The sequence below is a fragment of the Neolamprologus multifasciatus genome, chromosome 20 (assembly GCF_963576455.1).
Source record: "Neolamprologus multifasciatus chromosome 20, fNeoMul1.2, whole genome shotgun sequence".
In the NCBI taxonomy this organism is placed as follows: domain Eukaryota; kingdom Metazoa; phylum Chordata; class Actinopteri; order Cichliformes; family Cichlidae; genus Neolamprologus; species Neolamprologus multifasciatus.
The window spans coordinates 28765128-28791833 of NC_140458.1; the positions used below are offsets into that span (position 1 = coordinate 28765128).

The 26706-nt window shown below is 39.4% G+C and overlaps 2 protein-coding genes across 4 annotated transcripts; both read right to left on the minus strand.

Annotated features, from left to right (window-relative positions):
* Positions 1-1233: 1233 nt before the first annotated feature.
* mybl2a (MYB proto-oncogene like 2a) lies at positions 1234-9141 on the minus strand. Of its 2 annotated transcripts, none has more exons than XM_085146977.1 (12): positions 8910-9141; positions 5623-5725; positions 5318-5389; positions 5127-5219; positions 4789-5009; positions 4582-4702; positions 4297-4350; positions 3924-4162; positions 3032-3734; positions 2564-2806; positions 2180-2380; positions 1234-2054 (listed from the first exon to the last, which is right to left on the minus strand). In XM_085146977.1, exons 2-12 carry the CDS (start codon positions 5722-5724, stop codon positions 1461-1463), a joined length of 2643 nt encoding a protein of 880 aa, XP_085003103.1. In that variant the 5' UTR covers position 5725; positions 8910-9141; the 3' UTR covers positions 1234-1460. The 2 variants fall into 2 exon arrangements, with proteins under 2 accessions (XP_085003103.1, XP_085003104.1); XM_085146978.1 differs by lacking the exon at positions 8910-9141 and adding an exon at positions 8416-8837.
* Positions 9142-13183: 4042 nt separating this feature from the next.
* sgk2a (serum/glucocorticoid regulated kinase 2a) lies at positions 13184-26498 on the minus strand. 2 transcript variants are annotated; one of them, XM_085146997.1, is made up of 14 exons: positions 26351-26498; positions 24871-24934; positions 24660-24711; positions 21956-22017; positions 21665-21722; positions 20910-20993; positions 19767-19898; positions 18668-18780; positions 18519-18555; positions 18344-18430; positions 16819-16914; positions 16221-16376; positions 15827-15916; positions 13184-14892 (listed from the first exon to the last, which is right to left on the minus strand). In XM_085146997.1, exons 3-14 carry the CDS (start codon positions 24672-24674, stop codon positions 14737-14739), a joined length of 1086 nt encoding a protein of 361 aa, XP_085003123.1. In that variant the 5' UTR covers positions 24675-24711; positions 24871-24934; positions 26351-26498; the 3' UTR covers positions 13184-14736. The 2 variants fall into 2 exon arrangements, with proteins under 2 accessions (XP_085003123.1, XP_085003122.1); XM_085146996.1 differs by having other exon boundaries at positions 24660-24714; positions 26351-26497.
* Between the last annotated feature and the right edge of the window lie 208 nt (positions 26499-26706).

Below are 26706 nucleotides of genomic sequence, written 5' to 3' on the forward strand. Positions count from 1 at the left end.
CTGAAGTCACTGAGATGGTTTATATGAGAAATAGAAATGTTACTGGCCTGATCAGTCACTAGGCAATGTTGCCGTTACTGTACCTTTATGAGTTACACAGTCAGAGCAACATGCTGGACTCTTCTTTAGCTCCTCTGCAGAGCCCATTATTAAATATGTGCAAACAGCAGCATGTTTTGTGGCTCCCTCCACACATGGTCAAGGTCAAGTTTATTGATCGAGCACATTTCCAACAGCCCATGCTGCACAACTTGCTTTACAAACTAGAATGCAACTAAAACAAGTAAAATGCACAACAATGACGCAATAAAATGTAAATTAATAATAACACTAAAATAAAATAGAATGCATTTAAATTACTTATTGGCAGCAGACGTGACGCAGTTTCATCTGAAGATGAATCAATGAAAGGATTGAAAAATGTTCTCACAGTTTTCTTCAGTCGCAAACTGTCTTTAATATCAGCTCCAGTTTCTAGCAGATATCTCATTTTCTTGATAACACAGCTGATACATACTCCAATGTTTAATGCAAGCAAAAACGTTTTGAATGCTTCTCAGAGGAGATCAAAGCACTCATAACACTGGTGTTAATTTTCAACACATTATCGGTCTTTACCACAGTAAAATCAGGTAGCTGTCATTCAATGCCAACATCAGCCTAGCTGACAGAGCCAAACTAAACTAAGCTTTTCCCATCAACTTCCATCAGACATTATAGTTTATCCAAGCAAAATTTTAATTAAAAAATAACAGCATCTATGAAAGTACATGAATTATTGATTAAGCTATTTGAAAATGGTGAAAGACCAGTCTGATAAAAAGCTGAAAAGATGCTGACACCGTTGTATTTCACGTTAGAATGAATGAAACAAAACTGTAATGCCTGAAAGAAATGTACAGTGGATTTCTCATTTGACTATAAAATATAAATGACTTTTGCCGGAGGGACTGAATAGCCAAATTCAATATAAAGATCTACGGTTCCATCACGTTTGGCAGCAAATATCTCATTTATCAGTCCATAGTGGAAATAAATAAGCATTCAACCTCTGATTTGACATTTTATTACTGTCTTAACAAAAACTGCAGTCAGAAAACATGAAATTCTGCAAAAGAACGATACAAGCTGAACTCATTTTGGTTTGAAGTGAGTCAGATACCATTCATTCACTGACTCCATTTCGAATTTGCCATTTCCCAATTCAGTAGAGAGCTCTGACTTGAATCATGTGTGGAAGGGACAAAGTACAACTCTGAGCAGCACCGTACAGCACACAGAGACAGTGTGCATCTCTATCGCTGCTGCAGGTATGAAGCTGTGAGGATCACTGACCAGAATGCATCACTTTAACAAACTGATGAAACCAGCTGTAACACAGGACTTGTTGTTTTGTTTTGTTTTTTTTTTGTTTTTCTGTTTAATGCTGTGAAAGCTCTGCCACACTCAGCTGTTATCCATCAGTGTTTAGCAGCCCGACTGGGCTTTTTAACAGTCTTCACTTTTACAGAGTTTTTGTATAGTAGCAGTCTCTCTGTGGTGTGAGGTGGCAAGCGGTTCCTTTTTGCTTTCACAATGCACGCAGCCATCGGACTGAAACGGTCAAAACCTCCAGATGTGGCGGGCACCGCCAGCAGCTTCTTGGCGAGGCCTTGGAGCTTCGGGAATCGAGAAGCACATTTCCAGTACTGAAGAGTAGAGTTGCTTTCCCACAGCGGTTCAGACAGGTACACGTCGAACTCTGACATCTTTAGAGTCTTTGCAGGCGGCTGAAGGAAGTTGAAGATGGACTTCCTCTTGAGGTCGTTTTCACTGATTTCAGGACAGTTGTTGACTGAGCTGCCAGCACAAGTGTCCATCACGGCATCTGTCTGGCTTTCTTCTTTCACATCGTGCTCCAGCCCACTGCCTGTCTGATCTTTCTCTGCCTCAACAGTAGGAAAAGTTGAGGCTTCCATGTTTTCTAATGTGGACTCAACAATGCTGCGAGCCTCAGATTTTGACGGAGGTGTTAGGAAATCATTCTGTTCATCCTGGTTGTCATCAGAAAATGGCTGCAAAAAAAAAAAAATGGTTGTTTTAAATGTAGACACATTTTTTTCCTTTATCTACTCAACACGCATATTCAACTAAATATCAATCTACAGGAGTCCGCTATGCTTCTGGCCTAATTTGGTACCTGCAGTTTGATCCTAGGATCCAGCACAGCAGCTAGTATCATGTCCTTCTGGTGAATCACTGGCTGGAAGTGTGTGTAGAGGCCTGTGCGCAGGGCCTTGCAGAAGTGGGTGTAGTTGGTGACACAATTCTCCAAGGTTTTATCAAGTCCAATGAGGGACGGTATGATGAGAGACATAGTCACACCATTTCCCTGCAGGACCTACGATAGATAAGACACAAACATGTCTTCCATTAAAGACCCCGTTCACATTTCTTCTTAGCCTGATTATGGGATTACTGAACAAAAGGTTACACATGTAGATTTGGAAATTTCATTATAGATGTTGAAGATGCCTGGTGTAATTATTGCACACATCAGGTTTTTATTAACTTGCTCTGTTACCTGTAAAGCCTCCTCAAAGGGCTCAAGAAGACCTAGAATGTCAATCACTTGGTCCCTCTTAACCATGACCAGCGGTGGGACGCTGGCTGTGTCACTAGCCTCTATGCGTGCCTGGGCCAGGAGAGTCATGATTGAGCTCCAGATAGACTCCTGGACCATTCGCCGTAATGATAGCATCATGGAGTTCCAACGACAGTTGCTAGAGGAAGGGCACAAAGACACATTGTACTCCTTCATCAAAACCTATTTTAAAAGAAAAAAGAGAAAAAGGGCAAAAATAATCTTGTTAAAAGAGCTCAGGTCTGCATCTTTTCTGTAAAACATTTGCCACATTACACTAAATAATTTAAGCAAGAGGAAACGTCTCTTAAATTCTGTTTTTCCTCCCTCCCTCGCAATGAAAATGAATATATTGAAACCCAGCTTTAAATACCTTGGAAATAACATTTAAATCCTTTAGTCTCATACCTCGCTCCAGTAGGGGCTGCTCTTGAAGAAAGCCACCACATTGTGGACCTGTGAGAGCAGGTTCTCTACTACTCTTGAATTTCTTAAGGCATCCCTAATCACTATCTGCAGTGTCCTGGCAGCACATGTAGTCCTTGTCCCCATCTGTAGCTCGGAAAAAGGGGACTCTGCTTCAGACATTTGGTCTGACAGAAAGGCCAGCACTTCATCTCCATCCGGTTCTCCTCTATTGGACGTGCACATAATCTTGTAGTCGCAGAACAAGTTGTTTGTAGCTAGGGCTTCTTTGGCCTGGTTGGCAAGGACGTAGCCGATGCTGCGAGGAAAGATCCCGTAGCTGAGCAGCACACCTTCGAGCTCCCTGGACACACAAGTGCTGAGGTTTTTGTGGCTGACATGACGGAAGGCCACAATAGGACGGCGGAGCTGCCAGGAATCACTGATAAAGTGAAGCTGGACAACAACAATGGGATCCTCTACTGGCAGGGTTTGAGCCCCTGCCCAGAGATCAACGGTGACATGAATGGCACTTTCAGCATCTTTCATTGTGGCAAGGCAGGATTTAAGATCACGGATGAGCTGAGGCTTGATGGCTCGTTCCACCTCGTCATAAAGCTGCAGGGCCACTGCGCGCTGGGATAGCTTGTTGTACTCAGGGCTGATCGTATTCATGAAAGACCTGAAGCCAGCCCCTTCTACAAAGCTGTGCGGAATAAAGTGAATCATACATTTAATGATATACAGTAAATATTAATTTAATATATAAAAGCTTTTACAAAGTTTTCAACATAACCACAGAGTGACAAGAAAATTGCATTGATTTAAGGATTACCAAACCTCCTTCAGTGGATCACAAACCAACACTATCTCAACTATCAGCAGAAGAATTCACCTGAGGGGCAGCATGTCCTCAGCAATCATCCTTAGTGCTGCATCAGCAAACTTTTTCTGGTCCACCTGCACGGCTGGTGGTGCGGTGCCAGAGGTGGGACTGGATTTTGAGCTGGGGAGCAAAGAATTACTGGGGGAGGAAGACCCTCTCTTTGATGTAGACCTCTGCGGAGGTGGAGCAGCAGTCTTCTGCTTGGCTTTATGGTGCTCCTTGTCCTGCATTGACTTCTCAGGCCTGAGCTGCAGCAGAGCAAAACACACCATAGGTAAACCAAACTTGTCGGATGAGAACAGCTTGTGTGAAATCCTGAAAGATTTAAGAATTTATGAATTCCTAAATCTTTTCTTCAGAAATACAGCTATAGCAAGCTCACCACTTCAGGAGTTACTGGTTCGGCATCTAAAACAACGTCACATTTGAAATCCACCTGTAACACATCATGTAATATTAATTCACAATTAACAATATCAAAGTTTACTGTAACTTAAAACTGCAGGAAAAAATGGTAGTTTAGTGACATTAAAAACAAGCAGCTTTGAATTTTTTGAGCTGGCTATGTCCCAGTATAAAATCTATCTAACAATTCTGGTATATCTCATCAGTTATAACTGAAAATGAAGCCTTAAAAAGTATGAACTACATCCAATAAGCACTGTACCTCTCCATCCACAAATTGCTGAATATCAATGGAAATGCTTTGAGCAGCATCTCTAAAGAAGCCCAGCTCTGCTTTACGTTTGATGGTCGAATTCCAATGATTCTTCACAGAATTGTCAGACCTGCCAGAAAAAAATAAATAAATAAATTGCATTTTGATTGCTAATCATATTTTAAAAATTCAGTCATTGCTAGCTAACTGGCCCACCTTCCTGGGAGCAGCCTGGAAATCTCAGCCCACCGGTTTCCCAGAATGGAGTGGGCTTTATAGATGATGAGATCCTCTTCATCAGTCCAGCAGCTTTTACTGATCATTGGGTCGAGGTGATTGAGCCAGCGATCACGGCACTGCTTCCCCAATCGACCCTTTAGATGCTTTGAAATTAGAGTCCAGTGCTTGGTGCCATACTTGGCCACAAGCTCTACTATCTATCCAGAGAAAAATACAAAAGTAAAAACAGAATTTAAATAACAAAAAAAAGGAAAATATCCAAACTAAAACCAAAAAGTGTACATCTGATGTTCCATGTTTTTCCATTTTCCCACCTTTTCATCTTCCTCTTTGGACCAGAAGCCTTTAATTACGTCAGGATCCAGATGTTTTCGCCAGCGGTGCATACACTGGTATTCTGTTCGCCCCTGTACAAGGAACAAGACATGTCACGCTGTATTAACTCAGAATCCACTGCTGTTATTCATCTTATTCTTGAACAATGTCTGCATGTACCAAAACTTACTGGTAAAAAACTAGCAATAGTTTTCCAATCTTTTTTTCCAATGTTGCAGACCAGAATTTTGAGATTTTCATCCTAAATGTCAGAGAAAATAAGTCCAAACACAGTACATGGGTTATCATCAACACATTACAAAGACATTTACAGATCCTGAGTTAGCCAGGTAGTTTCGATAAATTTATAGTTAATTAATATGAGCCAAAAAACAACCAACAATATGACATTAGTAACAGTAACTGAATAAATTATGTGAAAATCAAGATGCTGTAGGAAGAGAAAAAGTTGTCCTGAGACTTCTTTCAACTTACCTCTTCCTGAGTCCATTTGACTTGACACCTGGTACCGTCCTTATTTTCTACTAAATCTGAGTCAGTGTCAAAGCATAGATTATCATCTCCCTCATCGTCCATGCTGCAAACACAAAGATAACCAATAAGTTAAACATAAATATTTTACTTTATTTAAATTTCCCAAGTGCAAAGACACACAAGAGAGAGCTCAGATGTCTCAGCAATGAACACTGACAATGACATGGTTGACATTAAACCCAAACAAATAACTCCAGAGCCATCATTTACAATACACTCAGTACTGTCTGCAGCACATGCAGCAGAATACAATTCACAGTTGAGCAGACTGTGATCTTAAGGGCAAGTTAACAAACAATGACTTCATTGCTATTTTCAATATATCTCTGAAATACTCCATGTAAATATGTATGTAAATAGAGAATATGAATTCATATATAGATATCTGAATTTATGTTAATCCCTAAAGATCCAGTATCAACTGAGATCTGCATTTTTGCAAGTCAATACCAAAATCTATTGTAAATGTAACAGATATTAAAAATGAAGGCACTAAGAATGAAGTATGCAAGTGTTGGCATATTTGTTGTTTGAACTTTAAAAATCACATATGATGTGTCAAAGTTATTAAAGAAAATAAACTACAGAGCAAATTAACAGCAAAATCTTTTTCAACATACATATCTAAGTCACGTCAGCTAAAGAGCTGTCTAATAACTATGGTTAAAAAAAAGAAAAGAAAAAATATCCAGTGGGCAATTGTTCTTAGGGCAAAATTGCCTTGTTGATACTAGAGGTTCGAGTAGAACAGCCAAACGGTTTCAAGCTGATAGGTAGGCAACATTAACTCAAGCACCCGCTACAACTGGGAATGCAAGCATATCAAACCTTGAAGCAGATGGGCTAAGGCAGCAGAACACCACATGAGGTGCCACTCCTGAGAGCTAAGAACAGAAAACTGAGGCCAAAACTGGACAGAAAATTGGAACAATGTTGCAGCATTCAAAAATTATGGTCAGAATAAAGTGTTCACATGAAATGATGCTTCCTGCTTTGTATTACCTAAGCCTTTTTCTCTTAGTACCTACTTGACTTCACTCGGTTAAGGTTGATTTCAATTACAATTGAGTACCACCTCAATGTGCTACGGGTTGTTGCAGTAATGTCACCGAAAGTCCCATGACCTTGTTTGTATGCAACACAAACACAATGCAATAATGGAGGACGTCGAGACAATGGTATATCTGCTGCTTGGTGTATGGCTTTTAAAAATGGCGGCTCTGATTTTTGTGAAAAAGTCACGACACCACTGACTGACCGATCATTGGCATGCAGTCAGTTGCTGTTACATTTTCAGATCGACTCAGCTCACTTGGAACCCCAGCTGAGCAAGTACTAATAAAGTACCCGGTACCTGATACTACCACCTAATGGAAAACCCTAAAAACCAGGTCAAGTCAAGCTGAGTAGGTACTAGTGGAAAAGAAGCATTAGTACCAACTGAGAACTATTTAAATGCCACAGCCTACCTCTGTATTTCTGCTGACCATGGCCATCCCTTTATGAACACAGTCTACCCATCTTCTGATGGCTGCTTTCATAAAGATGACCAAAAAGCTCAAATCATCTCAAACTGTTTTCTTGTTTTCTTTTTTCCTCTTAAAAAATGGAGTTTTTCTTTCCCAATGTCACCAAAGTGCTAGCTCATAGAGGGTCACATGATTGTTGCCGTTTTCTTCGTTTCTTCTGTATTATTCTATGGTCTTGACCTAACAATATAAAGTTCCTTGAGGCAACTGTTGTTGTGATTTAGGGCTATATAAATTAAACTGAAGTGCATTGAAATCAAATGGCCTTCACAATTTCCAGACATCAATCCAACAGACAACCTTTTGAATGTGATAGAATGGGAACCTCATCGATGTGCAGCAGACAAATATGCACCAACTGTGTGGTACTTTGTGCTACCAATTCAATATAAACCAAAATCTCTGAGGAATGTTTCCAGCATCTTGTTGAATTTGTGCCAGAAGGAATTAAGGCAGCAGGGGAAACAAGGGAGTCTAAACCAGGACTAGCAAGGTGTACCCAAAAAAGTGCCCTAGAAATTTCATTATCTGTCTCTAAAGCAAGCAACCCATCAGTGATATTTTGCAATTTAAAGAGAGCAACTGTTTGATACAGAAGTAAACTTAATGTCAAAATTAATTAAAGAAAAAAGTAAGTAACACAATATAGCCGTCTGTAATGCTCTTAACCTAAGCAGTCACCATTGGGATATCTAATAATAACTACAGTGTAAATGGGTTGGAATGAATTTCATTCATTTATTGAGTACATTTCAAATATAACACACATTACCAGTCAATAAATAATTCATTCTACCCTCTCTCTAAGGAAATTATCTGGATTACAGCTGCTCCAAGACAGTAACAGACTACACTATTTAAATAATACAATATGTTACAGAGTTTACAAATTGAAGAAATAGCACTAATATGTACAATTGCTCAATTATATAAAATCAAAATATGAGCACATTAACACAGATCTAACTGCTGTATTTCACCTGCTCTCCAGCAACCAGTTAAACGAGCATGCATGCTATTCAGCTAAGAGCTAACAACTTCCCACAGCTAAGTAGCTAACATTAGCTTCTGCCAACCCAACAATTAAATCGCCGTGAAAACAAATTGTTACCTTATATATCTACAACAGTACATTGTGCGACTCTCGAAACAAAGTTATTGCAATTGATCGAACAAAAATATAACGCAAAGCTGCAGAACTTACATTTAAAACTTGGTTGCAACTTCAAGCTAACTCTCTGATAGCAGATCCAGTGAGCACACTTGAGAAAACGTTAGCTGTTAATTTAGCAAGTAGAGCGCCTCTAGCGGCGCTTGTGCGGGATAAAAACAAGCCTGCCCAATGCAACGCTTTCATCAGGAGTGGAAGTCGTAACAGGCACATTTAGCCGACACGAAAGCAGAGATAACGCGGACATGTTTAAATAAATCTAACATTGTGTAAGTGCTTCTGGAAAACAGTCGCGTTCAGCCCTTCCAGCTCACAACTTGACGGCATTGGAGGAAATCACAGTTTCACTTACTGCCATAAACACAAACAAGCTCTGCAACTGCGTGATAAATATAACGACAAATAAAATATTCTTTTGTGAAACATTTCCAGCTAACGCAAAGTATCATATACCTATATATTACTTGTTTGTTTATTTTTTAAAGACACCAAGAATATACACACACATGCACATTTCTCACACTTACCTGCGTGATATAACTCCTCTGTCCCTTCAGAAATTAGCAACCACAATAAATCATTGTTTCCATGTAATATATGCTTAATGCGGTTTGTATTGGTTATCTACAGACAGTAACAGGGAGCTGCTGGCGTTTTATCAGTTGAAATTTAGCCGGGACGAAAAACTAGAGGTCTGTTCAAGAGCACCACTGCTGCAGAGCTGCTACACACATTTCCCGGAAACGACCCATGTGAGCTGCTGCTAACGGCTGCTCAAAAGACAGGCTGGTTACACTGCATGCATGACTTCGACTTTAACATTTGTAAAAAGACTTTAAGAAAATAAAAAGCCCACGTCAAAACATTAATGTACCACTGAATATATTCTAACGTAATAACTTCCTCATAAAACCTTTAGTGGGGCGCTAACACTTGGTAGGCTAATTGTTATGCAGCTGTTTCAATAACGTTCTGCCTGTAATGTCTTTAAAATTGCAAATACTACTCGTGCGTGCTAAAAATGGACGTTTTAAGATAAGAAAGCCTCCTTTTAAAGTTATAATAACGTTTTGATGATTACCATTGCCATTTATGTAAATGTATATAACGCACATTGTTATCAAAAGATAGCGTCAAAATAATAAGAGATTAACTTCATCCATTATTAAATTAAGTTCATTTTAAGATCCATGTAAATACCCTGTCTATGGCAAGAGTTTAAGTCCTCTATTTATGGGAATAATTGTTTTGTTTATGTCATGGCGTTGTATTATATCTTAAAATCTCTTATTCATTTTCAATTCAATTCAGTTTTATTTTGTAAGGTAAAGACTCTACAATATATATATTTTTTAAAACCCTCAACAATCACATGACCCTCTGCAAGCAACCACCTGGTGACAGAGGAAGGAAGAACTCCCTTTCAAACCACAAGCAGAACCAGAATCAGCCTGTCCTATGAATACATATCATGCAACCATGTTTTACTGTATGACCGGTTCTTATTTGTTTGTACACCAGTTTCCACAGGAAGCATACAAGTGCTCCACAAATTCATGTTAAGCCTTTTCCTTATTTTTTATCAAGTATGTGCTTTTACAAAGGTAGATGCTTAAAATAAACATGACCAAATTCTAAACCTTTGGCTTTGGCTGTCCACAATATGTTTACCCCAGACAGCCAGGCAGATCTGGGAGAAGCCCTATCCACCAACAGTTTAAATATTCTGCTTACTAGGTTTATTTTATACACCAGATGAACCCAGGACCTACACCAAAGCCCAGGATCAGATTAATAAAGATTATTTTGAATTGTGAACCGGGTAAACCGATCTATAAGACTGGAACGAAGAAAAGATGGAGGCTGAAATTAGTGTTTTTATTTAAAGTGTCTTTAATTTAAAAAAAAAGGCTTGATCATAAATATCATTATTTACGGCATGTTTATGTTGTTTTATCCTCCCTAATATTTATTTATTGGTTATAAATTTACCTAAGGCAAGTTTGATGTCTACACCTTTATCAGTATGCCGGTGGATGATGATGATCCACCCTTTGCAGCAGTGTTGCTCAGGAACCACTGGCTCCTCATCGTTGGTGCAGTTTCACACTGTGTGTGTTTCCTATAATTTATAAAGTTTATATGTTTGCAGTGTTGAATTTAAAAAAACTGTTTCAGTGTTTATGTTGGATCCTGTATTTGCAGCTTAAGGTCACACTGAAATCCAAAGAAGACTCTGGGACACAACAGGTTCTGTTGTCCACATAATGATACTGAGAACCATACAAGTTGCAAACATGTTTCCGTGTGTACACTGCACCCCTTTGACTTCTGCTTGAGTGAGCAATGTTCACATGCAGTGTTGGTGATTTTTGACCACTAAGTGGGGCACTTCTACCAAGGTGATGGCGAGCTGTTAATAACTCTCAACTTTCCTCAGTGAGGTGAACATGTTTCACTGTTGGATTAATAATTTATCTGTTAATCTCACCTGAAAAATTGAAAAATAATGAGTCTCTGGTGGTTAATGTGACCACAGCTTGCAACACTTCACTTAGATAAGTTTGTGGTGATATAATAAGAAGCATAAAGTGATGAAATCTGAGAAGATACGATCGGTGATGAAAAAGAGACAAAGCCTCATATCATATACAGATGACTCACCCAAGGCTGTCAGTTAAAGCTTGTTGTATATGAAATCTTTTGGAGAATAAATGACTATCCAGAATCAATGAAAGACTTCTTTTGCTCTTTTAATTATTCACTGTTATATCAGTTTGATAAATGCAGTTATTGTTTTATTATGTTACATTTCTTTGTTGATACCAATTGTTTATTGTGCAGCTTCTAACTGTGTTTTTAGTTCTTCTTGGAAAGCACTTTGTTAACTTGCTATAAAAGTGTAATATCTGGATTATCTGGATAACAGTATGTTGTATATTACATATCTATTACATAACCAGTTTTCCAACATGTCATCACTTACACTGAAATTACAATACTATGGCATTTCCCTCTTTACAGTCATGGACATTCCCACTTTGAATACATGTGGAAGCTGAGTGCCGTTGTGGCTCAGTAGCAATAACCAGAAATAGGAAAGCACAGCACAGTCTTTACTTTACCTATGAAGCCCAGGGATGGAACTGGAGACAATCCTATTCTATATTTAATTTTGTTTCCTGATTTTTTTGTCTTTTCCCAAAGAAAACATTTTGACATGTCCCCTTAGGTAGAAGCTAGAGGCCTGTAAAAGCCATCTTCTTCTCCTGCTTTGCAAAGTGAGAAATGTCTCCAATCTATCTGCATCTCCTCAATTCAACAACTGCAAGTTTGTTTGTTTGTTTGTTTTTCCACTGTCATAACTGCTCTCTCACAACTGAAAAAGAAAGTAGGCAAAAACAATTAACCAATGAGAATCGTTGGATCGATGATGAGTTGAGCAGAGTTATGTTTATGTAATAAAATAAAATGTGGTGCCAAAAGGACTTTGAAGCAATTGTGTGGTGGCACATGTCATTTTAAACGCGTTGCACAATAACTTCCAGTCTGTATGACTTTCACCTGTGCTTTGCCTTTATTCATGTCTAAGTAGAAGTAATATTGTATTTACCTATCCCAAACGTAAGAGATGTGGGCTTTTAAATTTAATTGCATGGAAAGATAATCAGCACGGTGGTTAGCACTGTTGCCGCACAGCAAGAAGGTCCTGAGTTCAATTCCACCATCAGGCCGGGGTTTTTCTGTGTGGAGTTTGCATGTTCTCCCCGTGCTTGTGTGGGTTCCCTCCGGGGTACTCCAGCTTCCTCCCACCATCCAAAGACATGCAGCTTGTAGGGATAGGTTGATTGATTAATCCAAATTGCCACTAGGAGTGAATGTGAGTGTGAATGGTTGTCTGTCCCTGTGTGTTGGCCCTGCGACAGACTGGCGACCTGTCCAGGGTGTACCCCGCCTCTCGCCCTATGACAGCTGGGATAGGCTCCAGCGCCCCCCGCGACCCTGAAAAGGATAAGCAGAAGCGAATGGATGGAAAGATAATCAGAAATTATTATATTCTGACCTCAAAAATAGCAAAATTCCAAATCATGTCCAAGCTGTTTATTAAAAAAATAATGTCTTCTGTATAAAACTGCACTACTTACCTGCTGAGTGTGTTTTCTGCTTCTGGATTTAGAGGTTGCCATTAGAATCTCTTTATGAATGAATACGCTTTGTTGTCGCACCAAAACATAAATTCAGCACAAGAAGCTATCACTGTCTTACAGTAAGGAAACTGTTGCTTTAAAGGGGGGTGACCATGACTGCTGATTGATTGCATCACAGACTCTGGTCCACTGAATCCCTCATTTGTTATACAGGTCTGATCTACTTTTGACCTTTTTTTAAAGTCTTCAATCCCACGTTAACCTCTGATTCAATCTGTAGTAGATAAACCCTGTCACAGGTCACCACCAGGAAGAGCTTGACATTTTTACATGCTGGTCGACGACTAAAGTGAATGATCAAAAACATAGTTCGGTCACGTTAAACGATGCAAGCAAAAGAACATGTAAATATTTTGGCAAACATTTGAGTTATTAACACGCATAGGTGGATTTTTGCTAATGTTGGTTTCAGTCATGTATGGCGCCGCTGCTGGCAGCGTGACCCAGCAGTTCCTGTGTTTACAAGATCTGATGGTGAGCGACAGCTCGGCACACAGCTTTACAACTTTAAAGGTCTGACCAGAATTTGACCCCTAAGAGCAATAGACCATTTGTAGATTCAGAGGAAAAAATGACAGCTGTCACTCCAGAAATCATGCGGGTACATGAGTGTATTTGGTTTCACAGTAAAGCATGTGATACACCATTTGTTAAGATGAAATATTGAACAAGATTAACAAGTTTTTAAGGAGGTAAATATCAGCGTGCTATGTTCAGAAACCAGAATACATACACAAACAAGACTTCCGGCGTATATGAATAGAATTATAAAAACAGAATGCAAGGACATGTTATTGACTGTACATTTTTAACTGTATCACCTACAACTGCCATCACCAACTTCACAGCCAAGTCAGAGAGGCACTTCACAGTTTACACTGATATAATCACAGTAGTACTGTAATAATCCTGCTGCAAAGCTGCTACTGTATATTTACAGCACTCGATACCGTATTTCCACAAAGACATGGCAACTTTTTTAACCTGTTATATAAACAAGTGAAGCTAAACTTATATCTACAGACAAAAGAACAAATGAATACTTTGATCATGACTACTGTATAATCCTCATAATAAACGACTATATCGTGCACACAGAGCCATAGCTGACTGACTGACTGACTGAAGTTAGTCAAAGGTACTGCATCAGTGCATCATTAGCAAATCAGTGTGGACGTTTAGTACATTTACAGCTATGATCACCGCTGCAATAACTAGTAGCCAGTGTTTCGCACCCAGCTATGCCACCTTCACTGTTTTATCACTGCGAGTAGCACGGCTGGTATTACTTTTCAACATTTTTTTCCTCCTTCTTTGGTCAAAGATTTTTTTAATCCTTTTTTTGGTCTTTAAGGAGAAACATGCTGCATAGAATCATCAGTAGCACCGTGTGACAAAAAGATAAAAACAAATGAAGAAAACGTGCCAAGTGTGCACTGATAACTGATGTTAAAAAGCAAAACACTGCACTAGAATTGTTACTACCTAGCCTGTTAAGAGTCAGAAATGTTTTTTTTAAAATATATGAATTTCTTCTTGTAGTCTTTTTTCTTTCTTTTTTTTTATTATTCCCTGTTTTAACTCAGTGTTGGACTCCATGATTATTATCCGTTGCTATATTAAAAAAAAACATGTTCATCAGGATCTACTTTCTATAAAAACAGGATCAGTGAGCAACAATGCTAAGTCTTGATATAGACACACAAAGATGGTGTTTTGTGCAGGTACAATATGCTAAAGCCTTTAAAAAAATACAAAGAAAAAGAAGTTTTGTGTTTATCCGGCCTCGTGTGTTCTTCATTTCTCTACAAATAAATGAAATAAAGGCTCTTCTTGTTACATTTTAAGGACACTCCAACTGCATAACTTGTTCGTGTATATCCTAAACACGGGACACCCCCCAGGCAAGACGTTTTACATATTTCAAACTTGAACTTATTTCGAACAGTGTCTGCATTGCAGACTTGCCCTTTCTGCTACATACTCGCTTCACTGCAGCGGTCAAACATGACCGATGTCATGTGGGATTCCTGCTGTGTTACATGATGAACACTTATCTTTGTGAGAAAACTTTTAAAAATAATGAACAAGATTTCTGCGCTAAAAAATCATTTAAACAGTTAGCTGCGATTCATCTGTCCGGATGTCACAGAAAGCTGTCCTCGGTGCCGACAAAGGAGAACCCAGTAAAGGCGTTGCTGGAGCTGGTGCTGGGATTGAAGTCTGGGGTCTGACTCACTGAGTTAGGAACCATTTCTCTGGTGAACTCAGGATCAATATGTTGAGTGTCAGCTGGGCCCCTCTGAAAGATGAAACAATTTTAAGTGTAAATAAGGATGACTGCTTGTTACGCAGTGAGGGGCGGTGAGGGAAACATCAGACTTCACTCTATCTTAATTAAAGTAATTGTTTTATTGTCTCTTGCCAACATCACGCGCATACAGACAGCAACTTCTCAAAAAGGCTCCCAATCCATTTCCTGCTTCCTTTAAATACTCTAAAGACACGCCTTCTTAATACAGACTGGCCTATAAAAGAGCTGTAATTGAGGCAGGCCTCCTCTTTACTGGGAAAACAAGATGGCCACCACAGAGGTAACCTGCAAAACACTTTGTTACATGAATGCTTCCCAACACTGCTATTATATGCATTATATACAACGCATGACAAGGTGTCCTAAATGTAAAACTAATATACAGCGATGCACATGCCCATTTGTCTAACTTAAGTCTAACTAGTGAACACTGATCTAGAGAAACTTCTTAAAGCTGGTGTTAAAACCAAGTTTAAATAGTAATAGATTAAATGATGCATGTGAGTAAATTCAGATCAGCTTACTCGTTGACGTCAATATACTGAAAAAGCCTAGAAGCACAATAAATGATCCTTATTTTCATTAAAGATATAAAGTATAATACATTTCTATTTCATATGTAAAGTGATTGAGAAGCAAAGCCACACCAGTCTTTGCAACAAGTAAAAGAGTTTCAACTACATAATGACTAAGAGTGCAAAAGGTCAGAGGGATTTCCTTGCATTAATCTTTAGCTAGATAAGATGGGATAAAGAGATTCAGGGACAGATCTGAGAGGGTTTTACTGAAAACGCTCTGAAACATTTGTGGTGAGTGGAAAGAAAACATAACACCAGCTAAGGTGGAGATAAGTGGTTAATAAAGTCACATATGACGAGGCAGGCACACAGAAAAGACACGAGCAGGCGTAGCAGCAACTCACCACATTAGGGTTGTAAGGAGGGGTGATTCTCTTGTGGTAAAGGTCGTCCCAGTTGATCGGAGTGAAAAAGGTGTGGTTCTTTATTTCTAACTATAAATAAAAGAAAGAAAAAACTTCACATGCTTAACTCTTTCATGCCTTTCATAAAAACAAAATCACACATATAGTGAATCATGTAGAACAACGCCAATAGCTGCTACATGCAAGGAAAATGTTATCAGAGGGCCTGGGTGTGGAGCTCTCTTTAAAAGAAATCCAAAACTCTTAAATAAAGACTACACCCAGCTTTTATTTGCGCCAACATTTATTGCAGTTATCCATATTCTAAGACTAGGCTTATATCCTGTCTGGGAAAGCATCTGGTTTAATATGGAGCAAAGACCGAAAGACTTACAAAGTCTGCGATGGCTCCCAGGCGTCTGTGCTGGTCTTTCTGGAGAAGACCCATCAGCAGAGAGCAGGCGGCTTCAGACTTTCCCGGAGGCAGCATCAGCGGCTTGTGAAGGATCCCATCGTACATTTCACCAATATCACGGCTGTAGAAAGGAGGCTGAACAGAAGGGATGCAATAAATATCATTCATATGTAACATATCAAGTTATCCTCGGTTTCTTTTTAAGGGAAACGAAAAAAAAAAAGTTAGTTTCTACCAGGAAGTCATCATGGCTGCGTGCCCAGTAAATGACAAAGGGAAAAGAATTCCTCATAAAATGTAACTCAAAATTCAATCAGTCTGTGCCTTTAAGATGTTTAACAAAACACACCTTGTCCAAAACCTTTCTTTGACCATTTACGACAAGGTCTACTAAAAACTGAGGTCAAATTTGGATCCACATATAGGAGGATGCTTTTACCTACGCTCTAGTTTTTCTGTGAGTACCACCAAAATAATGTGTCTTACTTTTGCGTAAGACTACTTCTTGGTAAAAAATTAACAACAGTACAGTACTGCCAAAACTCATAATCCATAAACCCTAAACAAATACACATACCAGGCTGAAGAGCATCTCATACAGCACGGCTCCCAGACACCACCAGTCCACTGTCCTGTCATATGGTTCCTTACGAAGAATCTCTGGCGCCAAATACTTTAGACACATGATAGAGAACAAAAAATGAAACGATGCAAACTTTGGGTTATCGGGGAACATTTGCTTTCTACAAACTATTGTTCACCCATAGTCTGCATGCTTGTGTTTATATAATGCAATCTTCTTTATCTGGTCCACCTGTTCAACTGTTCGCTAATGCAAAGATCTTATCAGCCCACCAGTAACTCTTTGCCTTTAGGCATGTAGATATGGTCCACATGACCTGCTCACATTCAAACAGAGCACCAGAATGGGGAAGAAAGGTGATTTAAATGGCTTGACATGGTTATTGGTGCCAGACAGGGTGATCTTTCAGAAACTTCTGATCTGCTGGGATTTTCATGCAAAACATCCAATGAGCTGCAGCTCTCTGGGTGAAAATGCTGTGTTGATGCTGGAGGTCAGAGGAAGGCTACGGTGAGTCCAATAACCGCTTGTTACGAGCAAATTACGCAAAAGAGCATCTCTGAACACGCAACACATTCAAGCTGATGGGTTACAGTAGCAGAAGACCACACCCACCAGGTCCTGCTTCTGTTAGTAAAACTGAGCCCACACAGAAAAACGGCTCTTCGGGGGTTTTTTGCGACAAATTGATTTGGATTGTAAACAACATGAAAACATGAATCCATCCTGCCTTGTATCAGTGGTTCAGGCTGTTGGTGGTATAATGGTGTGGGGGATATTTTACTGGAACACCTTGCACACCTTAGTAGCAACTGAGCATTGTTTAAATAGCACAGCCTGCCTGAGGATTGCTGCCCACAATATCCATCCCTTTATGACCACATGTGTAGTCATCTTCTGATGGCTGCTTCCAACAAAATAGTGAGGCATGTGTCAGAGTTCAAATAATCTCAAACTGGTTTCTTGAACATGACAATGAGTTCACTCTACTCAAATGGCCTCCACAGACACCAGATCTCAGACCAGTAGAGCGCTTTTGGGATGTGGTGGAACAAGAAGATTCAGGGATCATGGATGTGCAGCCGACAGATCAGCAGCAGCTATGTGATCAAGTCATGTCAATAAAGACCAAAGTCAGGGTGCAGGTTTAGCTCAGTGTGTTGAGCAGGCGACCACATCACAGCCATGTGGCTGAGAGTGACTGGCCCTTGTCCGACCCGCGGCCCTTTCCCGCATGCCCCCCCCCCTCTTTCTGTGCCTCTGCTTTCCTGTCTTTTCTTCACTGTGTCTATCAAATAAAGCTGAAAAAGGACAAAAAATAAAATATAAAAAAAGACCAAGCAATGTAAGTAATGTTTCCAGCACCATGTTGAATGCATGCCATGGAGATTTAAGCCAGTTCTGAGGGCAGAAAAAGGTGTCTAGCCCAACAATAGCAATGTGTAACTAATAAAGTGGCCAGTGACTGTAAATTTAAAATATGCTTCGTAAACATTTACTGAAAAAGTTTTTTACTCACTTCTGGAGTGCCACAGAAAGTCGAGGTGGTTGCCTCCGGCTCCACACCCTCCTTGCACAGCCCAAAATCTGTCAGCACCACATGGCCCTGCGCACACAAAACAGTGAGTGACGAATACAAATAAAGCCTTTTTCCCCTTTAAAGTGTTAAAGCAAATGGGCTGATCCTGACTCACCTGACAGTCTAAAAGTATATTTTCTGGCTTCAGATCTCTACAATGAACAAGAACAAATCAGACCGTCAGTGCAAAAATATATTATTACTTTGTATATTCAATTTTTGATAAATGATAGGTTTCAATAAACGTTCGAGCGTCTCTTTAACCTGTAAACAATGTTGAGAGAGTGAAGGTAGCCGATGGCGCTTGCTACCTCAGCCGTGTAGAATCTCGCTCTGGGTTCTGAGAAACACCGCTCTCTCTGCAAGTGGAAGAACAACTACACAAAGAGAAAGATGGGCGGAAAGAAGAAAATAAAATTATATTAAAAATTTTCAATGTATTGAGAGATGAGACACTTCATACCAAAGTCTCAGGAAAAAGCTCGGTATAAAAAAGGTTTTGACTTGCTTTGCTTTTTGAGTGCTGCAACAGCAAACAAGAGGAATACAACAATATGACATCAACTATGTCTCATACCAGCTTCAGTTTAGGTTTCATCATTACAAATGTGGACAAATTTGCACAATAGGTAAAATAAAAACCATCTGATCAGTAGACGGAAATATGCCAAGATTTTAGATAAGACATTTTCTAATCTGTGGGCTTTTGTTTCAGTGACGGGAAGGTTCACTCTTGTACCTGTAGGCTGAATATGATAACACTATAAAACTAGCAAGAATGGAAAGCTTGTGGAAATCATCTGTTGTACTGCACTTTGTCTAATTTTTACTGTTTTAGCAAGAAAAAAGCGAGTTTGTAGCAGTTACACAAAAGAGAACAAAAATAAGCTAGAGGTAGATTGTTTGTGATGACAGCAGTACTTCGTACAGTGATGATGCTTGTTACAGTAAACAAATAAATCTAATTGCTTCCTGTCACCCAGGAAGTTACTAATATATCCTGTACAAGTGGAAACAGTTTGTGTCATAAGTGTACTGAACAGATTTTGGAATCCGACCGCAATACGGGCTGCAAGGCATCGGTCTTGTTGACAGTGACCTTATTTATTACAGAGAGCATCTAATGTCATCGCTTTTTAACTTAGCACCTTTAATTGAGACAGTCCAACAAATCATAAAGCTACAGTCTACAATCTTTAATGTTAAATTCAACAGCTCAAAACATTTTTATTTAAAAAAAAGATCCAGGTACTTTTTTAAAAAGAAATCTCTGAAAACTCTGATATTCACCACGCTCCAAGCCACTTTCTGACAAAGTCTAATGAACTATGTAAGTGGAAACGATTTATGTTAGCGCATGTACCTCTCCGCCATTTACATAGTCCAGGACAAAGTAGAGCTTCTCTACAGTCTGAAACGAGTAGTGAAGCCGAACCAGAAACGGGTGTTTGAGGCTCTTCAGCAGCACGTTTCTCTCTGCCATGATGTTCTTTTGCTAAAGAGGGAAAAGGAGAAAAAAATAAGTTCTGGGAAGTTCAGTTTTTTGCTTTTTTCAGTTTTTTTGTTTAGTTTTTTTGCTTTTCTGCTCCATGTTTTTTGACAAAAAGGCCTTAAATCATTTTATTTCACTATAAAATTTGAAATGCACTTACGAACATAAATAAATATTGTTTATAATTCACAGAATATATTTGCAGTGATGATGCATAAATAATACAAAGAAAAAAGAAAATAAAGGAAACTTGTTTAACACACATCCTGTGTAATTTATAAAAAAAATGGCTGTAATTCATAAACAGTTCATGTAAAGGTTTTGAAAACCCGAGAGTTTGCACTTTAATCACATTTTGATAGCCCAAATTAAAATCCAATGTGATGATGTAGATACTAAAAAAAAAGCATGAATAATGTGATTTTTGCCCTGGAGTTACTGCGCTCACATGCTTCTGGACCAAAAGAAGCACATCAATGACTTCTTTTCATGCTGCTAACTGAAATCAGTTGAAATATGTGTACTTTTGTTTTTTAATTACTCATTAAACATTATTTGAACCCCTTTTTAAAGTAATTAAAACAGTGATGTGCAAATTATCTTTCACACTATGAAAAGCTTATTTTATTACATTATTTTATTTCATTTAATGTCACTTTATGACAAAAAGGGATGACCGAGGAAGAAGGTTGCCAGTGAGCATGGTCAGTAATAACAATCAGTTTGTCTAATCAGCAATTATGCTGTCTAACAAACACCTGGCCTGGCTTTTTTTTCTGGAGGCAATAAAATCTGTCCTTTGTACAGAGCTGTAGATTAGATAAGCCTGAGACCCTGTTGCTAGGTAAAAACTCTAACAACTATCAAAGATCCTCACTATCACCGAGGGAACCCTTGGACAGTTATTTTCCATCGTCTCCTCCTTATCCTGACACAATTCCAAACTAAATATTTCAACTAAACGCGGATTACTGGACCTTTAAAACACATTAACACAGTGACAGCAGAGCCCACCTCTTTTTTCTTCAGGATGACTTTCTTCTGCAGTACTTTGACAGCGTAGAATTTGCTGTCGGCTTTATGCTTGGCAAGCAGGACCTGTATGGAGGTTCACTTGTTAGTGCCTTGTTTAGCAAACAGTCTGCACCACCATCTCAGCATTCTGCTTTCAGGATATTACATGAAAGTAGCGCACGCAGCACAGATATGTCGTCTGTGGAACCAGATAATACCGAGAAATCTGATGTTTGTTGACACAAAGAGCAAAAAGGCTTGAGGTGGACACGAAGCCACAAAAACGCCTATTTTTTAAGATCTTTAGGAGTTGAATGTCCATATTTATTATGTTCCACTGGACGACGCTCAGGAGACCGAAAGAGGCCTCAGTGGATTGTACAGTTAATGATTCATGAAGAAAGGGGCACATTTCGATTAGACAGTAGTCAGCAGGTAGACTCTCACTGACCCCCGCTGCAATGTCAGCAACCGCACGCTATGTACTCTCTCTCCTTCTTTCTAACGCCCTCTCACTTGTCTCACAAGGTCAGCACAGTAAAACCCTTATTCATTTGCATTAATACCATTAATACCTTCAACTGGATTTGTTATTTATTAATAAAAAAGGAAAAAATTTACTCGAGGAGCTGCTGCTGTGGAACAAGTGAACTGAAGGAGGTAGAACAAGGAAATGACAGAGAGGGAAAAAAGCCAGGAGATGTATTAAACAGCAGAAAGATGGATCTATAAATAAGTAATTGTTTCAGTGTTACCTTTCCAAAGGTCCCTTTGCCAATGACAGCCAAGAAGTCAAAGTCAGTGGGTCTGGCACTGAAACAAGAAGGTAATGTATTAAAATTACATAATAACTTCTGAGATACTTTATTTCTAACAGGATATAAATCGTGGATATAATGCTGGTAAGAGTTTCTCCTCATACAGCAACACCTCCTTAATAAAATACAGACTGTAGATAATTAAAGTTTCTGTTTGAGGTGCTTCGATCTGACATTAAGAAAGTTAATGGGGAGGCGGAGCTACATGCTGGTTAGTGAGTTACTGACTTTGGGTTTGCTGAAGGTCCCAGGTTAACATCATCTTGAGGAGAGGAAGGTGGTGTCCGCAGCTGAAAAAAAAAAAAGATTGATTCAATTGATTTATAAATAGGCTTCAGCAGCAGGAAAAGGATACATGTCACGATGTATTCGATTATCGAATGAAAAATACAGAAACTAAGGAGTTCGCAGTAAAACCTCGACAAGGTAAGGTCATGTCTAGCATCTCTGAAACACCAGAGCCATTCAAAGAACTTTAGAAGATCAAATTAAAACCAAAAAGATGAAACGAAGAGAAGAAAAGGCAGAAATGATCCAAGTAGTAATAGTAAAAATAAAAACAGCAAACACAATGTTGGCACAGCTACCTGCTGGTTAAAAGCAATCATGAATAAAGCTGTTTTTAGCATCTTTAAAGAATTAAAAAAAATGATCTGAGCTCCAGGGTTAGCTGGTTGGGGCATTAAGCACCATACAGCTGTGCATTTAGCTGCTATAGTGCTTAATGCTCATCCTGCTTAGTTTAAGATCTGTGCACTGCACTAGCTGACCGGATCTACTGGGTTTGTATCCATTAAACATCTCAGATATGCATTTAGGGCCCCAAGCCTTTTAATGGTTTATAAACAACCAGTAATACTTGTAATTCAGTTCTATATGTTACTGGAAGCCAGTTCAGGGAGCTGAAAATAGGTGTGGGCAATTTACAATTTTCAGGAGCTCAGGAGCAAAGCTGCTCAAACGTATTTTAAGGAAACTTGTGGGATGTATCTAGAGAGCAGTTATTACAAAAAACTTTTGTAATCCATCCGAATTCTTCTGCTTATCCAACTCAGGTTGAGTGGCGGGGTACACCCTCGACAGGTTGCTAGTCTGTCGCAGGGCTAACACAGAGAGATAGACGACCGCTCACACTCATATTCACACCTACGGGTAGATTTTTCACCACTTAACCTAACCCCCACTCACTGCATGTCTTTGGACTGTGGGAGGAAGCTGGAGTAATTGAAGAGAACCCACACAGACACAAGGAGAACGTGCAACACTCCACACAGAGATGCTGGATTCAAACCCATAGTCCTTCTTGCAGTGAGGCAACAGTGCTAACCACTGTGCTGCCAGAGTTCGTTAAATTACTGCTAATTATTGAGTATAATACATATTTTCTCTGATATGAATTTTTTTCTTGAAAAAACTTATTGCACTTTTTGGTTGAGACAAACTCTTGAAGTGGCAGTGCTGGAGGGCTTGCTAGTTTGTCTACAGCAGCAAACAGAGTCTGAGTATTTGAGGTGTTTTCATTAATAATGTATTAACTCAAAGATGTAGATACAGACACTGATTAATAATGTCATCGTCAGTCTGAAGACTGCTTCTGCTTAGTTTTCTTGTAGTTTCTCTTTTGATCTGCTACCATTATAACATTTTTCCACGGTGCTTTCTGTTTACCGGAAACACTGTTAACCTTGACAGGTGCAATGTTGTCAAGAACCCTGAGAATGTTAGAGTTACTGCTTGAGCTGGTCATCCACAGACTCTGCTATTGCACTATTACATCATACCAATGGTTTGCATAAATAAAGTACTAGTGTTTTCATTGAAATTCCTCTTTCTAATAGTTTTGAATGTGGCTTGGCGGACTGGGGTGACCATCAAAGAAGACACAAAAATGGTCAGACAGAACTACATCCAAAGCATTATGATCAGACTCGTAACAGAGCTGATCTTAAGCCCAGACACTTTTTGATGATTTTGTATATGAACACTGAAATACCAGAAAAATGTAAAAGGATCAAGATATGTTCCTAAATGGTGGTGCATTCTTTACTAAATGCACCACCATTTAGTAAAGAAGAGAAAATATCATTCTCTGTAAGCCGTATGTTTGATCTGGTCAAGATTTCATGCCCTTCCTGATGAACCCTCCCCAGTTACCCAGGCTTGGGACCAGCACTGGGAGTACTGTGGCTTGTGGACCCCTGGACAGAATTAACAATGAGTAGATCAGGAGGAAAGCTCAGGTTCAGTGGTGTGAAAACAAAGTTAGAGAGGCAAGGCTGACTCTGCACATGTGCATAAGAGGGATAGTGGGTATATCAGATTAAGGATGCTGCAAGTGGAGCTGATGAGCAGGAGGAAAAGAGGAAGACCACAGAGGAGGCTCATGCGTGCATTGAGGAAGGACATGCAGAGGGTTGGTGAGACAGGGGAGAATGCTAGGGATGGGGTAAGACTGTGGTATATGGTATAGTAAAGAGGAAGATTGACACTTGGATCTTGCACTCTTTTAAATAGCAGTCTATTCAAGTCTGATCTATTCAGATTTAAATTATGTGGATTAGGATTTTGTGAAAATCTACTCTGGAAATTAAAAATCCGGAACCAGAGGAAAAGACATACGTGAGGTTTGCCTCATTTAAACAGGGAAACCCATCAAAAGTTAAGAGCAACACAACAAATACATAGATTTGTCTCGTCCTAAGTGATCACATCAAACGAATAGCACTGCTAGAGATCATATGCTGAATCTCTAATATATTGATTCAGTGTGACCTGATCAAATACGACGCGGCATGAAAGCCAAAGGCACTCCAGATGTCGATGTTAGTTCACTCATTAGACATCTGCTAAACAAAGCAGGACTGGACCGCAGGCGCGTTTCCCTTTCACCCAACAGAGTAAAATAAAAGCATCATAATAAAATTACACTCACATTACAGTGTGCCATGGTTACTATACTCCACTCCCATCAGTGTTTGACAGACCTGCTAGGAGAGGAGAAATATTCACATTCAGTGGGCTCAGCAGCTTTTGTAGGGGTAAAACATATTCGACATTTATAGGTAAAAGAAATCTCCTCCTCTGCTCTGACTCAGAGGAACGTGGTCATCTAACCTCCGTAACCTGCGCAGGTGTTAACTCACCTCATGTGACGACAGCCTGAGGATCAAGAGGAGCTGGTAGTTCTGGTTTGTACTGAAGAGGATGCTGGAACAACAGAAAGACCGTGATGGGCCTCGTGTTTGTGTAGTGTGTGTCTGTGTGTGTGCTTGCATTACTAATGTTATGAAGGGAACACATTTTTACAGCGTTAGGAGACGCCAAAAATAAAATCTGTGAATTTTACTCTTAACATTAGGGCGAGGGTTATGTTTCGTAAACTAGAGGTTATGGCAAGTTTTCAGAAAGTTATTGAAAGTCGGTGCGATGTCCTCTAAAGTGATGGAAACATGACCCTGTGTGCATTTGTGTGTGTGTGTGTAGTGTGTTGGTGAACATGTTTATATGCTAAATATTGTTGTGTCTTTTTTCATATCTGTCAAAACATACGGGATGACCAAGATCTCTCTCACTCACACACACACACACACACACACGCACATCCATCTAAACACACACACACACACATAAAACAAAAGTCCCATTGATCTGAGGTCATGCTTTTCCTAGGAACCCTAGGCCTGTTTATCTATTTATAGGCAAATGAGGTGCTGAATGTCACATTACATTTGTGCAGATGCATTTATTGTAGTTTGTATATAATAATATTTTAAGGCCAGTTAGTAACCGAATCCGTGCAGTTTCACACCCAAAAAATAACGATTTTATGCTACATTAAATAATCTACAACTAATGAAGAACTCTCATAGACACAGACTGTCACTTACATAATGCCTTTCTAGTCAGTTTGAGCACTAAAAAAAGCTTCTTACCACAAGTCTTTAAACTTGATCACACACATTCACATGGTGCTTTTACTAACATTAACGCACTCGAACACTTCGACATGCAGAGTGGACGAGCCGGAGTTCGACCCAAAAGTTTTCCAATTGGCCTGATCCACTTCGAGCTCAAAGTTTTAGCTGTTAAAAAGTGTCCAGTTTGCCAAATTTTAACTTTAAGCGTGTGTTTCCACATTAAGATTGATATGAAGAAAGTACTCTATTGTTCATTTAAATGTAACCCAAAAAAGTGAATAAATAGACTGCAGTTTGGCAATAACAGCGAACTTATTGCATTATTTAATAATGACACATTTGGTAAGGACGTAAGAGGAGGTTAAAATGACGCACATTGACAGCTATGATAACCTCTTAATCTGCCACTAAAGCTACACTCAGCAAAACTACAACTCTGTTCAGAGATTAATCCTCAGAGCAAACCAAAAACTAACTCACAGAAAGACTCGTGTTCGCAAAACTAAAAGCTGGATAGAAAACTGAATCATAAGTATAAAAAACTATTACAGAGCCTTCTTAGAAAACTGTGACTTTCCTTTAAAGAAGGGAAAAGCTCAGCTACAAGTCAGTGATCTGAGTGAGATTTGGGACTAAAGACAGACAGGTCATAGAAAATGACCCGAGGAATAAATCACGCAGAATAGGTCAGAAATGATCAGCTCACCTGTGTGAAGGATGAGGTGATCCGTGCTCTGCGCGCTTCACACTGACAGGACTCCAAACAGAGCGCAGTCACAGTTGCAGCTTGAGACTGATCTCAGGTCAGCGCATCTGCTTTCCACACGTCATGAGAGGACGTGGGCAGGACTCCACAGAGTGAATCATTGATGAAATGTTAGCGAGCTTAAAATAACAAGGCGGTGCAAGGGCGCAAACTTTCAGCGACCCTGCGTGCGGGTGCGCAAATAGCAACATTTCCGGAAATTGCTATGTGGTTTCAAAATAAGGTATGTAAGATATAAAATAATGTGAGCCTGATATTTTTTTAACCTTCCAAAGTTATTTGTCAAGAAAAAAGGT